This window comes from Talpa occidentalis, unplaced genomic scaffold, assembly GCF_014898055.3.
Source record: "Talpa occidentalis isolate TD23 unplaced genomic scaffold, MPIMG_talOcc4v2.1 talOcc4.8, whole genome shotgun sequence".
Classification (NCBI taxonomy): Eukaryota; Metazoa; Chordata; class Mammalia; order Eulipotyphla; family Talpidae; genus Talpa; species Talpa occidentalis.
Genome location: NW_023605194.1, coordinates 65895931 through 65912901, shown reverse-complemented (window position 1 = coordinate 65912901; position 16971 = coordinate 65895931). Strand labels below are relative to the sequence as shown.

The 16971-nt window shown below is 47.4% G+C and overlaps 1 protein-coding gene across 1 annotated transcript in view; it reads right to left on the bottom strand.

Moving 5' to 3' along the window:
• Positions 1 to 2670: 2670 nt before the first annotated feature.
• Positions 2671 to 16971, bottom strand: part of PI4KA (phosphatidylinositol 4-kinase alpha) — a 159908-nt gene continuing 145607 nt past the window's right edge. Inside the window, exons 40-55 of the mRNA XM_037497929.2 lie at positions 16168 to 16258; positions 15365 to 15532; positions 14327 to 14380; positions 11787 to 11907; positions 11385 to 11514; positions 10060 to 10130; positions 8897 to 8969; positions 8736 to 8806; positions 7690 to 7799; positions 7150 to 7254; positions 6929 to 7054; positions 6504 to 6624; positions 5928 to 6087; positions 5071 to 5160; positions 4535 to 4618; positions 2671 to 3150 (exon numbers count right to left, since the gene is read on the bottom strand). Of these exons, the coding sequence (XP_037353826.1) occupies positions 3099 to 3150; positions 4535 to 4618; positions 5071 to 5160; positions 5928 to 6087; positions 6504 to 6624; positions 6929 to 7054; positions 7150 to 7254; positions 7690 to 7799; positions 8736 to 8806; positions 8897 to 8969; positions 10060 to 10130; positions 11385 to 11514; positions 11787 to 11907; positions 14327 to 14380; positions 15365 to 15532; positions 16168 to 16258 (1627 nt within the window). The 3' untranslated portion in view covers positions 2671 to 3098. The remainder of the gene's footprint in view (positions 3151 to 4534; positions 4619 to 5070; positions 5161 to 5927; positions 6088 to 6503; positions 6625 to 6928; positions 7055 to 7149; positions 7255 to 7689; positions 7800 to 8735; positions 8807 to 8896; positions 8970 to 10059; positions 10131 to 11384; positions 11515 to 11786; positions 11908 to 14326; positions 14381 to 15364; positions 15533 to 16167; positions 16259 to 16971) is intronic.

Genomic DNA, 16971 nt, shown 5'->3' with positions numbered 1-16971 from the left:
TTCTAACACTTAATTTAAGGCCTTTATTTTTGCTAATTTACTGTCTGGATGATATATCCCTTCATGTCAATGGTATGTTGAGGTCTCCAACAATTATTGTATTTTTGTTGGTATATTGTTAAATCTATTAATGGTTGCTTAATGTAACTAGGTGCTCCTTATTAGGTGCATAAATAACAATTGTATCTTCTTGGTGAACTCTTCCCTTGATCAGTATGTGGTGTCCAACTTTATGCCTGGCTTCCTTTTTAGAAAGTCCAGTTTATCTGATACAAGGACAGCAGTTTCTCCTTTTCTCTTTGAATTACTTACATGCAAGGCCTTAGTCTAACCTTTTTAGTTTGTTTTTGTCTGTTTTAAGTGGGTCTCTTGTAAACAAAGAATAAATGACTGAAATTTTTCTACCACATTGTTAGTCTATGTCTTTTTATTGGTGAATTCACACCATTCACATTGAGGGTGATTATTGATATGAGCTGTTATCACCGGTCATTTTGCTTTCAATTGTTTTAGTTTTATTTTTATGTTCTTTTTTCCACTTGTTTCTCTCTGCTCTTTCTGGATGGCTTTCCTTAGTACTTCTGTTTCTGTTTCTTCATCTGGGAATCTCTATTCTGGATTTTTGGTTAGTGGTTACAGTGGGGAGTTTACTTACATTCCTGTAGATCTTAAGTCTTTTATGAATTAGTGTCTGCTCTCTATACAGGTTCTGTTCATTTGTTCTTTCCACTTATGGTTTGTCACTGAATCATAAAATTCTTGCTCATGCTTCACATTTTGTATTATTAGGTTGCTCACAAATTTGTTTCATTTTCTTTTCTTGTAGAACTCCTTGCAACATTTCTTAAAGGGCAGGTCTGGTGGTGGTAAACTGTTACCTTCTTTTTGTCTGAGAAACCCTTTATTTCACACTTGATGATTTTACAGGATAGAACATTCTTAGCCAGCAGTTCTTCATCTGTTAGCACTGGGAATACCTTCTTCCTCTCTCTAGGGAAAACCTAATTTGGGAGCATTTGCTAGCATTCTGTTTCTTGCTTCCTGCTAATTTTTTTTTTTTAAATCTTTGTCTTTATCTTTTATTTTTGACACTTTGACAATGATGTCCAGATGTTAGTCTTATTGGATTTAAAAATCTGGGTGTTCTCTCTGCTTTCAGGACAGCCATATTTAATTCATCCTTTAGGCTCAGGAAATTCTCAAGTTATTTCTTTGAATAGGGTTTCTGCTGTCCTTTCTCTCTCTTCTGGGATTTTATTCTCAAATTTCTTCTAGTTTTTTCTAGTTGAATCTCTTATTTTTCATAGTTTTCTCATTTTTCCTGTCTTGATTATCTCTGTGGGTGATTTGTCCATTTTAGTCTTCTACACCTGACATTCTTCTGCCAATTTTATTCTATTTAAAGCACTTTCTAATCTTGTCTGTACTTAATTCAGTCTCTTTCTGTGATCTTTTTATATATTCAATCTCTGATGTGGAACTTTGTTCCTGGATCTCCTTTCTAAGATCTTACATCTGCCTATCTGCCTTTGACTGGTGCTCCAGTAGCTCATTTAACATTTTTAATATTGTTTTGAATTGTCTGATAGGGTCTCTGTTTCTGTCTCCTTTCTATTTGTCTCAGGACTTCCACTGTACTTTTTGCTTTTTCATTGTGTTCAGATATTCCTTGCTTCCTGGATATGTGTGTTGCCCAGTTTGCTGTTTGTGTGTGTATAGTGGTGGGGGACACTGGGGATTTGGTTTTCTTTTCTTAGTTACCCCTAGCATGAATCTGGGGCTTTGCCACTCAATCTCAGTTTGAGGACTGAAGTTAGGAGCCTCTACCTCCTCTTCTTTCATTCCACAGCAAGCTGTTCTGTGCTTACGTTATCTTTAACCCCACCCCACCTTCCTGTTGCTCCTTTCTGCATGGATTGTGATCTGTGAAGCTTGAGTCTCCCAGTGAGTGGAGCTAGGTCTAGACCGCCATGCTTACACCCCAGGACTAAGTTGTGTTTGGTAGGTACGCAGGCAGGCAGACAGCTCTGTGCCTGAGTTTGGTGGGTGGGTGTGGGCCACCAATAATGGCCATCCTCCCCCTCCCCATCTCTGCTGCAGCAGCTATGGGGCCACTGCTCCTTCACTGATGGGTTTCCTGCCACCTAACTTATCTGCCGTTAAACAGATCTTCTGTGTTTTCAATTTAATGTGGCTTACTCCTAGATAGTCTAGGTTTTTTTTTTTTTTTCCTTCCCAGTTCTCTACATCCTACCTGCTTAAAATAGTTAGAGGACCATTATGAGTAGGAGTAGCTACAAAAGATTTTAGAGTCCTGGAGCACCTAAAAATGAGCAATAAGGAATAAGGAAATATGGTAGCAGAGGCAGGACACTGAGCAACACCCACGATGAAAGAGGGAGGCATGGAGTGGGCAGCCAAGTGGTCTCCACAGGAGCCCTGAACAGTAACAGCTGTAGATTGGAAGAGAGCAGTTAGAAAAATATAGTGTTATCTTTGGCACCTCTGTGCTGTGATGAGTTTCTATTTGAGAAACTCAAAACTAGTGTTCCTGGGTCCTGACCCTCTCAATACCCAAGTTATCACATCTCCTGATGATGAGAGTGCCCTAAGGCTATATAAGCACAAGGAAGTGTGGGCCTACTTGTAGCCTGACCGACCCAGGAATCACCCTCTGTTGAAGGTGTACTTAAAATGTGACACTAAACCTGATATTGAAGTCCCAACACAATATGTTTTCTGGTTTTATTTTGTTCACGTTGGTTAAATCTTAACTTGAATATAATTTTTGTCTGTTTTTTATACACAAGAAAATACTTCATGTACCTATGAAATAAGACAGGGAATGTGTCCAGTGCAACCAAAATATTTACACCCATGCAAATGGTGTCATAGAATGATTGTCTTCAGTCTCACATGTCACATGTGGGTCACACTTCTTTTAGAAAAATAACTCCACTGGCTGAAATGTCAGGGCTACCAGCAGTTCACCCCCTTTGCCCAAGCATAGCCAGCCAGGAAGGGGGAATGTGCTCAGGATCCATGATTGCAGGATGTCTGGAGTGGGACCCATGACAGTTGGGGCTCTGCCTCTATCCTCAGTAGGGGATGTCATTCTGATAGTACTGGATCATGTCGTAGGTCCGGCTCCTGGAAAGTCAAGAGAGCAGGGAAAATGTAAGGACCCTATGGTCTGGCGCCTCTCGTCCCACCAAGGTGTACTTGGGAATCACCCCTAACTCCCTTTCCTTTAGGTGTAAACACAAAATTAGAGTCTTTGGCCACCTGGCAGCCCCTCTTCCTTGGATGCTCCTTCTCCTACCCTCTGGTCACATGCTGAGCCCTTTTGCCCCTATTTCCTGCTTGCCCTCTGAGAGGCCACCTGATGTTCAATGGGTACCGAACATGGGCTCAAATGGATGGCCCTTCCTAAAACAAATTGTGTTCAGATATTCCTTGGCCTGTCCTGGGCCCCAGGGCCCCCACACTGGAGCCAAGGGCCACCTATAAGAGCTGCCTCTTTGGCAGGTGCTACTCTGGCCCCTTGGCCTGGGATGTGGCACCAAGGAAGTGAGATTGTTTTCAGCACTTCTCCCTGGTCACATCTGCAGGCCACTCCTCACCCTCAATACATGCCTGCCCATTGCAAATTTCACCAACAAAGATATCAGAAGGTTGTTTTGTTCCTTGTTCTGCACCTCCCAAGCCCCTCACCAACTCAGTGATGTTGTAGCCCCCCACACTGTCCTGAGCTACCTTTGGTGTCTCTGCTCCCTTGTTAGCAAAGCCTCCATGGCACTCCTTTGCCTAGCTGTACCGCATTTGCATTAGGTCACTGGTCCTGAGTGGGCCCTCCTGCACTCAACTTTTCCGTTTTCCACTCAAGCTTCAGCTATTTCTGGAGGGATCTTCAGAGGTCTCCACCAGTCCTACATCTTTAGCGGTCCCTAGGTGGGTAGCTCCCTCACCCACCTTCTAGAGTCACATCCACTCAGTCGATCAGGGTAGAAACCTCAATACCATTTCTGACTGCTACCCTTTCCCCACAGAAACCTATGGGGAAGGCGTGGGCTCTACCCCAGAATCTGAACCCACCTCTTCTTACCCTCTACTGTCTATCACAGCAATAGGCTGACTGGCTATTCCCCCACCTCTTCTGTTACTGCCCACCAGAAGCCTGAAGACAGCTCAGTGAAGTAAGCAGAGACTAAAGTCCCTCAGAGCTCACTTTCCGCTCCTTACCAGGCACTGCTGATTTATACACACCTACCTTGAGGCCCTTTGCACCTGCTGTTCCCTCAGCCTCACAGGCTTGGCTCCTAGGTCACGGCCTTCAGGCCTCCATTCAGTGGCCCCTCAGCACATCCCAGCCCTTCTAAACCAGCACCCTATGACTCTGTCCCCCGGAACTGGAGAGCAGTGTCCTTGTCAGGCCCAACTGTAGTCTCAAGCAGGTGCACAGAGAACACCAGGGTGTGGTAGGTTACACAGGAGAGAAGGGTGGGGAGTATGTGTGTATATGAGAGAGACTCACCTGTTGCTAAGGAAGCAGCTCTGAATGACCTTCATGATGAAATTTGCAGCCTCTCGCTCAGTCATGTTGGGGCTGAACCTGTGCCTGGGGTAGATGGCTGGGTAAGGGCTGCTACCCCCAGAGTTGCTGCCCTCCAAGGATCTTGCCCAGAGAATGCATTTGTGATTCAGACCCTGAGAACTTTCCCTCCTAGCACAGTGCTATGAAGGCCATGCCTGGCCTATTGTGGGGATGTTATTCCCAACTGGCTCCACATGGCTTTGTCCTCATCACTAGCACCTCCTGAGTACCAGGTGGTCCCACAGCTAAGGGGGGGGAGGGGACTAAGCATGTGAGCTAAGTGTAGCCCCAGGGCTCAAGGACCAGAGGAAGGGTTGGCACTGTTTTCTTAGAAATGAAGGGACTCAGAGGAACACATGTCCTCTGGCTCTAAGGAGAGAGAGCACTCATTAACAATCATAATAACCAAAGCTCAAGAGCCTCCCATTTCAGGGCACAACTGTCCCTCCCCAATGACCTATGTGTCCAGGACCTACTTCAAGAGCTTGATTGTCTGGCCACGGAAGCAGGGCAGGCCTGTGTCCAACATGAGGGTGACCAGAGAGACGACTGCATCCATGTAGGGCCTGGGGAGAGGCAGGGGATGGGGTGGATGGCAGCTGGCCTAAGCAGGCAGTCCTGCTGCATACAGTGTTCATATGTACTGGCTCCCTTCACCTTCCCACTGTACCTTTCACATCACCAGGGCAGACCCAGTGGCTGCACACATCTCTGAACTACCTAAGGGTCCCAACATCTTCCCCCATAGCTAGGCTTCCAGATGTGGTTTTGTATCTGCCTAAGGAAGCACTGGCTGTAGCCTAAAGGCTTCCTGACCTTCCTTTCCTTGTGGAGAGGTGGGCACCAAGTGGGCAAGATGCAGACTCTGACAGACTTCTGGTTTGGAGCTAGGCATCACCATGTGACTGTGATGACATGACACTCTGAAACCAAGAGTGTTGTGCCACCTGGGGGGATGGAGGTTCTCAGTCTTAGATTAAAGGGGTACTCAGAAGAGGGAGTCTAAGGCATTGGCAGGATGAGGCCAAGTCTGGGAGCTATAGGTCATGATCGGACTCATACCAAAAGCAAGAAAGAAGCTACTGGCAAAGATATGTAAAGAGATGGGATGGCAAGGCCCAGATATACTTGGGCCACCAGACGGCCTCTGACATCCTCCTCACTCTCTCTTAAGTTCAGCCCTCTCTCCACAGAGGGGCTGGTCTTCACAGGACCTTTAAGGGGCTTTAAGTGGTTGGGCGTGCTGGATGTGTGAAACCCAGGATTGGTGCTGGGCTGTCTATCTCCTCCCCATCATCCTAGAATATTCCCCCCAGCCCTTCCCAGGGCTTACCGCACTGCCAGGTAGCCACGGACACACATCTCCATGAACCACTTGAAGGGGGTGGCCTCCATCTTACCCCCCATGATCATCACCATTTCATCTGTCAGCTTGATGTCTGGCTCCCAGCCAAGGTTGCCACCTGGTGAGCTTTCAAACATGAAGCCAAAGTCTGCAAAAAAGTCATTTGTAACAGGATCAGATGCCAGGGTAGAGGGCAAGTTTTAGTCAGGTCATCCAGCTCCCCACACACTAGAAGCAGGCCACAGGTCATGTTTTCTAGGAGACAACAGGAGAAGAGCAGACAGCATAGGGGAAGGGGAGGCTCAGGCTAGAGCAGCTGTGCTATGGCTGGATGAGCCCAGTCTGCCTGGCTCTAGTTTCTGACCTGTGTTCCCTGTGTCCTGCAGCCTGGCTGCTACTCTCGCCCCCCGCAATGCCCATCTGGTAGCCAACAACTTGGGCCTCAGCTGAATTTGAACCCCGATCCTGACCCTTCCTGGCTGGGTAATGCCCTTCTGTGAGGCAGGCAGCAATCCTGCCCCAGGCTGTAGAAAGTGAAGAGGGTGGTTCTGGGCCCCGGCTGACCAATGTGGATGATGTGGCCCTTCTTGTCCAGCATGATGTTGCCGTTGTGCCTGTCCTTGATCTGCAGCAGGAACAGCAGAAGGCTATAGGCAGCCATGCTCCGGATAAAGTTGTAGCGAGCCTGTGTGGAGAGCACTCATGATGGACCCCGTGGCCTGTGGGCAAGTGTTCTCCCTGCTCTGTGCCTGGCAGCAGCCCTCTTCAACCCCCACCACAAATCAGCTTTCTCCTGGAGAGTCCACTTCAAGGTTCCTTTGAACCCCAACAAAATAACAGGTGCCCTAGATTTACTCCCAAATGTATGAAGACCCAGAAAAGCAGAGAAAGGGGGAGAGGGGAAACAGGCGGTTAGCTCACAGGTGGTGTGCGAGAGTGGGATGGAGAGTACAAATCACCCTGGATCTGGGGGTTGCCTTGATGGTCACCTGTTGAAAAGCGAGGGTGGACTCATCCCCATACTGGCGTGTGAAGTAGTCGTACATTCCAAAGTCCGTCTGGCGGCCCAGCTGGTCCCGGGAGGTGCAGTCAGGGATGCACTCAATCACCCCACACTAGGGAAGAAAGCCAAGTGCCAAGGATGCAGCAGGACCACGCTCAACTTGAGGTGTCCAATAACATCGCCTGCGCTCCTATGAGGGCTACTTACCCCAGGGGCAGTAGCCACCACTCGGTAGGGGAAGACAAAGAGGTCTAGACCGACCAGCTGGAAGATGTTTTTGAAAAGGTCGATGATCTGCAGGGCCAGCATGTCCTGGGAGCCAAGGAGACAGGTGGTTGACTGACCCTACAGCTAATGCCACCTCCCTCTTGCCCCTTCCAAACAGTCCTGTCCAGTGAGGGAGAGAGAGAGGAGGCTGTGGAGAGCAGGAGGCTGTGGAGAGCAGGAGGCTGGGGGGTTTTTCCTCCCTGTCTACTAGGCTGGGCTAGGATTTGGGACCACCAGGTACTGGGTTGAGCATGAGGCATCACTGCTTGTAAGGGACACCCCTTACTCAGAGCAGTTCCCTCTGGATGCCAGTGGGTGCACAGTGGCAGGGGGGTCACTGCAGTGGCTGCTGGAATTGGCTGGAAGCCCTGACTTACAAAGAGGCACCTGAACCAAATGGGGGAAGGAGATATTTGTGTTTCTGTGTGTGAATATGACTCCAAAGCCTTGGCCAGCATGACCCCAATCTGGCCCGACTACCTGCCGGCAGTCGTCTCCCACTTTGAAGATGGCTGCCTGCCAGGAGATCTTCTGGCAGTCGGCTTCCTGAGCACCACACTCGTCCTCAGCATCAGAGCGGCACCGTAGACCTAAGCATGGTGGGTAGAGAAACTGCCTATTAACCGAGGACAGTTGAGAGGCTCCCTCAGAGTACTAGGGGTCAGCCCTGCTCATACACCTGGAAGGGACCACAGGAATCTTCTCTGCAAAGTTCTGAGGAGGCTGAGGGTCCAGTAAATGTCTATGGTCAGTGGGTGGAGTCACAGGGCAATGATACTCTTCTAAAGACCTCTTAGGCTGATATGGAAGTGAAGATGGAACCCCCTTTTTATTGGAAGTGAGGATTTGGTATGCCTGGCGTCAATGAGGGGCACTGTGAGCTCAATGAGGGGCAAGAGAGTGTGTCTGTCTGCACCCAGGTGTGCCTGAGAGAACTGAGAAGTGTGTGTGTAGGTAAGGCCAATGGAAGCCATGGCCTTTGCATTAGCTGGGGGCCCCAACCCACGTTGTCCACCTGAAACTGCACAATTCGGCCTTATTTAGGGTCTTTGCATATGTCATAAAGTTAAGAGGCTACAATGCTGCCCTTATTGAAGGAGGGAAAGCTAGAGGGAACACTAGAAGGCCCCATGGGGACAAAGGCAGAGGTTGCAGTGATGCAGCTATAAGCCAATGAACTTCGAGGACTGCCAACAACTCCCAGAAGCTAGAAATGAAAAGTAAGGACTCTTCCCTAGAATCTTTGGAGGGAGTGTGGCCCTGCCAATGCCTTTATGTTCCACTTTTGTCCTCCAGAACTGTGAGGAAACACATTTCTGTTGCTGAAGCCACCCATCTGCATGGCAGTCTGAGAATACTAGCACACCCACAAAAGCCCCTAAAAGAGGGGCCAGGCTTGGAGTGTTTGGGCAGACACCATCTATTTTAGGCAGCTGGCAACAAACTGAATGTGCCAAAATAAATACCTTTGTGTTAGCAAAGGAGAACATTTAGATCCCACACTAAAGGAGAAATTCTTCACTGACCTTCTTTTTCAAGTTCACTAACTCCACATCGTTTCACTTTAAACTTAGCCAGATACGGAGCTTTGGCAGCACTGAAAGAAAAAAAAAAAAAAAATGAAAAGAACAGGGCACAAGTGATACAAGAGGCAAGGAACATGCCAAAGAAAGAAGTGGTTTCTCACCTCTGCATGGGTGTCCCGGACTTGTAGTCAATGTCTAGCACGATGGCCTCAGGGTTGCTGGGCAGGTAGCAGCCTGTGCAGGAGACAGGGTAAGTTACAAGGAACCTGAGTGTGATGATGGTCAGGTCACAACCTGGCCTCAACACAATTTCCCTCCAGAAGACCCAGTTGTGGTCATATCCATGCTCCTGCCTCTGATGACGGGATGGCACTGAGGTGCCTCAGGGACTTCCTATTCCATGGCTGTTAAGGGTCTATCCCCCAAGTTCTGTGACCTTTCCCTGGTCCTTCCTGGTATCTAACAAAGGAGTCACCACCTCCTGGGAGCCCACTATCTCCAAGAGGACATACTGGGTCCTCAGTGTGCTGCTTCTGTGTCCGTGATAGGTATGGTGCTGCTGCTCCACAGGACACATGGGAGCTTCCTGCTCTGCTCCCGTTCCCCAGAGCACCCCCCCATGCTTGAAAGCATTCCACTAACCATAGCTCCCTCTCAGCACCCATGTCAGACAAGAGGACAAAGTAAAGCCTACTCCTGGTTAAGGAATTGGCAGTTCTCCAGAGCTCCCAGAGGTGGGAGAACTCCCCTGGAACTTTGGAACAGGCGGGACTGGGCATACCTCCAGAGCAGAAGAGGGGACCTTGCCAGGAGGTGCAAACTAAGGGCTTTCCTCAAGGGGAAGAAGGGGCACCCTCCCTCTCACCCTCTATCTGCCAGTTCCAGCCTCTCTCTCAAGACACACTCTCTGCCCTAGATCCTGGCTGGCTCCAGTGTCGTTATGGGTAGGTTTGGAGCTGTCCAAATCAGGCATATTCTTCAATTTGCCTCATCAGGGGTCCGCACCCAGGTCCATGTTTGGCGTTTACACTGCACCACAGCTGGGGACATCTGGAGAGGACCATTCCATGCCCAATGTCTGTGTGGCCTACGCTGCTCTTGTTACACTACAGTTTAGGAAACTAACAGCCACTGAGGACAGTATATTAGCCTTTCAAAAAATAGTAGGCACTAAGGCAGAATGAAAGGGGTGCCAGATATCCCAAGGCCCAGGACCATGTGGGGCCTACCTACCCTACACTACCCAAAGAGGATGGCTACCTCCACTCGCTGCCTGCCCATGGGAAGAGGCCTATTTCATTGGTTTCCTGAAACCACTGCTCACCAGGCTGTACTTTCACTTCAGACAGAGCAGACAGGCAAGCCTTCTTCCTCTCATCGCCTTTAGGGTAGGGCCTGAGGAACAAGACAGAAATGCTTTGCTTTATCTCCTATAGGAACTGGCTTCTAGGACATCTGAGGGAGAGTTCAGGGTCACCTCCTATCTGGTTGGCTCTATTTCTCCCTTCTTAGTTCTAGCTACTCCTGAAGGCCCTCCCAAGCCCAATTCCACTAGGAGATCATGCAGTGATTCCTGTCCTATATTCCTTATCAAGAAACCCAGATGGTTCCTAGGGGACCAAGATGGAGAATTTTTCCTGGCTGCCTTTGCCCCTTTCCTGTGTGGCGTATGTGCACAAAGACTGGGGGGGTCATACAATTTTATGTTTACATACAGGCTCTATTTTTTACTTGCAGTGTGCCCTTGGAAAGGGCCTTTAGACCTCTTATCCCTGAGGATGTGAGTAAGAAGTGGAATCATGCACCTGTCACATGGTGGATGCCCAGGAAATGCCACTTCCCTACACCTTTATCTTTGTGGGCTAGAAGCTATCACATCACCACTCTACTCAGTACCTGGCCCAGGAGATTTAAGCTGGGCTATACGTGACCAAGGTAAAAGAAACCTGAATATTGGGCCTTGCTGGTGACACAAGGGGTAAAGACGCAACCTATGAAGCTATCCACAGCCACGGCAGCATGAGTTCAATCCCTGGCCAGGGAGCTTCTCACACAGCGCAGCAGACCTCTCCTGTCTTGCCCACTGCTCCCCTCAGCAGTGTATTTCAGTCAATCTGTCTGTTCTGTTTCCCACTCTGTCTCTGGTGAGTCCTCTCACCCCCTACACCTCTGGCCTGTACTCCAGCTCTTGTATGCATAAATAAATAAATCTTAAAAAATAAAAAAAAAGGAAACCTGAATATTGGGGAGGCCCAGGGATGAGGCAATTGGTAGGAATAGGTACCCAGTGCTCTCCAGCCCCATTCCAAATGGACAGTACCACAGATGTCCCAGGATGGCATCAGTGCCATGTGAATGGGGCCCAGGCGGTGAATCAGGAAAATGATGGGAAAAGAAAAGAGTAACAGCAGTATGATGGGGCAGAGCAGCCTCCAAGTGCTGGACAATACCCAGAATGACATAAGGTATGTTTTATGAAATTGCCATGACTGTGCATTTTGCTACACTTTCAAGAGACTTGAATGGCCAGAACAGAGATTCCCAGTCTTAACTTTCACAATCAGTGAGCGTGAGGCCTGGACATTGGTCTCTTTAAGGCTAGCAGGTGAATCCAATGGGCTGCAAGAAGTGGAATGAGAGGTCACTTACTTGATTATGGCCGACACGTTGGTGATTTTGTTAAAGAAATCGAACTCCCGCTGGTAGAAGTCCTTGGCTGGGCCTGATAAAGAGCCTGTGATCTCTTCCACTAACTGCTCGAGGAGGTCGCCAATGTCAGCTGGCAAGGAAACAAAGAGGCAGAACCCTGCAGCTGAACACAAAAATCTTGCATATGTGCTGGACACACAGCTCCCTAGCACCTAAACCAGCAGTCCTCACAGTGTGGTCTACAGGAGCTCGGGGGTCCCAAGGACTCTGTCAGTGGACAACATAGTCAAAACTACACCAAGAAATAGCTTGCCCTCTCCAGAGTATATTCACTGGGTAACTGAAGAAAGTATGAGAGATGGAGGTAGAAGCGAGATCTGCGGGAAGATGAAAAATACTCACGGTCTTTCTGATGCCCCTCTTCATCTAGATAGATATTCGTTTTCATATTCCAGATAAACTGATGTGCCAGAAGCTGGGATTTGGATGCCGCCCACAGAATATACTCCCGTACATAGCCCATCTGTAGATGAGGAAGGTCACTGTCAGCCCGGGTAGGGCGCCATCCCACCAAGAGAGACTCCTGTAACTCAGGGTAGAAGCTAACTCCCAGCCTGGGGCAGATGAGCAGGAAGTTTGTGGCTGGGTGAGCTGTGTCCTGAGTCAACAGTGAGTCCAGTGCAGACTCTAAGCCCAGCCCTAGCTTTGTGGCTGGTCAGTGACCTAGGCTCTAGGAGGGAAGTTCTGCAATGTTGGCAAGAGTCAGCTTGTATCTCTCTGGTTACTTCTACCGACACTAAAAACCAATGTGCTGCTGCCAAATATGAGGAAAGAGTAGACCGTGTACTAAAACTCATCTGTTAGCTGGTTGTTTAGAATATCGTTCCAAAGTGCAAGGTGGGGCATTCCAGAAAACTCTGATGTTTATACACTTAATGGACTGACACACCATGGCTACCATCCTAGGGAATTCTCTTCCTCCTCCTTAGCCATTCCCTACCACTCAAAACTCCAGTTTTTATTTCATGACTTAAGTTAAAAAGAAAGATGGTTGGTTCTGGGAGATTTCCTGGAAGAACGGGCTGTTGCCATTGTGGTAGTTTGTGGGTCCTCCATCAGGTAAAGTATTACTTGGATGGATGGTCTCAACTTGGGTGGGAGGGGAAATACTACTGGAAACACTAAGATAAATGCTGTGTTCTTTCAAATAGCTGTGTGAAAATTTAAAATCTGTTACATGACATACTACATATGTCATGTCTGCTATATATCTGCAGCATTTATAATTAATACTACTAATAATCTTAGACTTCTATTTCCAAACAAGTCAAACTTTAAATAATTCATCATTATGGGTTTCCCAATTCTAACCCAGCAAGTGGCTCTAAAGATAAACGATTAAGTATTCAACTTGTAGTGTGTTTAAATGTGTTTGCTTTATGATTATGAAAACAGTGACATAGTTCTAAAGACAGAAATTCTACATATAGTCACTTTAATCCTGTTCTCTCTCCTGTCACTTCTAGTAGTCCAGGTTTATTCTTTTCATTTAAAAAATTTTTATCAGGGTAATGTTGGTTTACAGCATTTGTATTTTGGAAGCATAGAATCCCCTCTATCAGGGGTTGTTAGCACAGTGCGTCCACCACCAAAGCACCCAAAGTCCACCACCATAATCCATTGTGTTCTCTTCCCTTTTTCTTTTTAAAAAAATATGTAGGCAAACATATATGTGTGTGTGTGTATTGTAACATATATATATTTATATTTGTATCCCCTCAAGCTTTTTTAGATTTAAAAAAAAACAAAAAAAAAACCCTAAAAACGGAAAGCAATATAGAAACCAATGAAGCTAGATTGAGCTCTGAGTTGGAATCACCACACAGAGGAGAAATGACTTTAACATAGAGTTATCTCACTGTATGTCCCTAACAGCAAATATACCAGAGGGGGGAAAAGGCAAAAAAAGAAAAAATAAAATCAGTATCACACTATGAATAATAATACTGGCATTGGCATTTTTTAGCCACTATATATCTTACATATATAGTAGGATAAAGCACAAAGGTAATAATGTTAATGGGAACCAATATTTTTAGTGTGAAAAGATTCAAATATAAAACCAAATTAAAAAACTCCAGTATATTCCTACATTTGAGTTGGAAATATCATTATAATCACATGAAATATTTTTTTCTTTAAAAAGAAAGTTTTAAGCTCTATCTACCATAAAAGCCCAGAACCATCAACCCACTCAAAGGCAGTGAGCATTCTTAGCATTCACATTAGGGTGTCTCAATACCATTTCTCACTAAAATGAAACAAACTTTCTTGGAAAATTGGTGATTTCAGGTCTGAGGCAGAAAGAGAACAAGAGCCTAGAATATCCTTCTGGAAAGCAAAGAGCCTATCAAAGACTATAGAGCAGAGAATAGACAATCAGGGGATTCCTAGTAGTCAGACAGACATTGCAATAACTGTAGCACTCTGGTACACATAAAACATGTCAAAACCCATATATTTATACTACTTGGGCAGGGGGGGAGGGAAATGAAAAATTCAGTGATCAACTTGGATAACATTAAAGAATTAACTCATTTTTTAAAAGCAGGAACAAAAATAAGGAGTTTCTTTAAAAACAGCTTATGAAAAATAGCCAAAAACAAAACAAACCACAGCTCACATGTATCTCCACCCACCAGCCTCTGCAAATTCAGCCCATCCAAGCCTGCCCATGTGAAGCACACAGCACTGAGCATGCATGGGGAAACATGGCTACCCTGGTGGCCAGCACTAACTCTCGCACAGAGGTCCTTGGTGCCTGCTCTAGCTCCCCTCCTTCTGTGGGCTAAAGCATAAAGGGACAATGAGGCCATTCCCTCAACCCCCAAGCACAGCTCTCAGAGCAAAGGGAAGAGCAGCATGTGTTGGCACAGCCTTACCTTGTCATACCTGAGGGCCTGCACAATCTGGGGGATATAGAACAGGATGGCATCCTGCAAAGGAAAGATGACGATGAGGGCCTCCCTGGTGGCGCAGTCGGTTGAGCACCCTGCTGTGGAGCTGTCCGCAGCCACGGCAGTGCAGATTCGATCCCGGCCGGCCAGCGAGAATCCCATATGGTGCCACAGACCTCTCCTGTCGTGCCCGCTGCTCCCCTCAGCAGTGTATTTCTGTCGTCTGCCTATTCTGCTCCCTGCTCTGTCTCTGGTGAGTCCTCTCACCCTCCCGCACCTCTGGCCTGTACCCCAGCTCTTGTACAAAAATAAATAAATCTTTGAAAAAAAAAAAAAAAAAGAAAGACGATGAGCTCTGGGAGGGAGGACAATTCTTTGCCTCTGGGAAAGATGAGAACAACTCATCATGGACACAAGCCCCAGGGCACACCCCAAACTGAGAATGGTCCTGCTGTCACTCAGTCCACAGGATATGGTCCTCCTAGGCACAAGAGGATTGAGAATCAGGGGAAGCCCAAAGGACAGCAAGGAAAGTGTCAACGACTGGAAACACATGGTAAGTGAGAAAAAGCAGAAAGAACAAGATTCCCATGCCTAGATGGAGCAGGGAAGGATCACTATTGTGACCCTGCTCAGAGAGGGATGAGGGCTAAGGTTACAGCAGACCATGGGCTGGGGCAACAATGAGTCAGACTGTATGTAGGACATCCTATTACTGTGGCTTTAGCTTCCTAGTGGCCTGAGGCTGGACAACATGCCAACCAGGCCATAACTGGAACCAAACTCAAGTAAACTTCCTTTTTAACCCCAAACATCTAATGAAAATTCAAAAACAAATATAACTAAATAGTAAACACATCTCAATTAGAACTAAATTCATCTTTGACTACTTGAATGGAAATGGGGAATAATAGCTTGTTCTAATTAGAGCACATCTGGGTTTGTGCTGAGCCCCTACCTTTGTCTCTACCTCAACACTTCTGGAATCCCACTGAGGCCAACTGAGGCAGGGCTTAGGCTCACCGGAGGGAAGGACCTCAGAACTTTCACCCCGTACTGCGCAGTGAGCGGATGTGGTGGGTACATGCTGGAGAAGTAGGAGAGACCTGTGGGTGGGTCTGCAGGTGCCCAGCATAGCACATGGCTGAGCTCTGGGGCATCGGCATCGATGGTGTGCCAGGTCACCAGGAACTGGGAAGGAAGCAGTGAGAGGGTCTGACTCAGGCAGTCCTTGTGGTTCCTGTGGAAATACTTAGCCCCCCCCTCCACTGCCCAAAATGATGTTTCCAAGGCATTATAACAGCATAGAAAAACACTCCTGATATGTTCCATAAAATATCATTTCAATTATGATTAAGTACATTCAATTTTCTTCTGTTATAAACATAATAAATGCTTAATAAGAGTACAATACAGGAGGGCCTCCCCGGTGGTGCAGCGGTTGGGCGCTGGGTTGCGAAGCTGCCCGCGGCCTCTGCAGCGCCGGTTCGATCCCTGGCTGCTCCCTGGCCACCGGAGGAGGGTCCCGCATGGCACGCAGACCTCTCCTGCTGCCCGCTGCTCCCCTCAGCAGTGTACTTTGGTCCCTCTTCCTGCTCTGGCTCTGGTGAATTCTCTCACCCTCCCGCGCATCTGACTGTACCCAGTGCTTGTATGTACAAACAAACAAACAAATAAATAAATAAATCTTTAAAAAAAAAAAAAAAAGAATACAGGAAATTAGAAAAAAATCATTATGCCACCAAAGTCACCAGGTTTTTGTCACATTCCTGGAGGTGGGTCTGTTACTGCTCAGTTTGAATTCAGGCCCAGTGCATACGACCTACCTTGATAGCCTCAGGGACATCACTAACAGCTCCTGGGTCCAACCGAACTAGACGGGTCACTTCATTGCCAATGGCTTCTGTGTTCTTAAACCTATGATGGACAGAGGGTGTGGGGCGGTGACCTCACTGGCAGAAACAAGGTCTCCCATGTCCAGGGAAAAGGGGAAAACAGAGGAAGCCCTAAGGGAAGGAGTGCAAATCAAAGCATTATGATTGGATATGATAAAATGCTGGAACTATCTCAGAGGAATCCTACACTCACCATTCTAAGGGACCCCTCCCATTATAATCCTTGCCTTCTCCAGGCCCCCAAAGTAGGCCAGAAGGCACCTTAGCTGGTGGGAGGGAGGGTGCAAGTTTCCAGGCGTTATTGCCCAGGCTAAGGGAAGGCAGACCATTAAACGTTGTTTTTAAAAACAATGGGAGAACTACGTTGTGGTCCTGATTCACAGGACTGAATTAGGACCAGAAAGACAAAGCAGGAAGCAGACAAGTAGAGGCTCAGAGAGAAGAAATGTCCTCCTTGGATGGATTCATACAGGTCAAATGTAATTCCATTGTGGTGGAATTTAATACCGGGGGGCCTCCAATATTTCTCTCAGATACCACTGGTCAAAGAGTCCTGTCACTTAAGAACTACGGGAGGAGAGTTCACAGGACACTCTACCGCCTGTTGCCTCCTCTGTGTACGAATGAAAAATGTGCTTCCTTCCCTCCTCGAATTATATCAGGCCCTGACTGTGCCCTAATGTCACCTTTTTGGGCACCAGGATGCTAAGCATTCCTAGGCAGGAGTCTATGTAC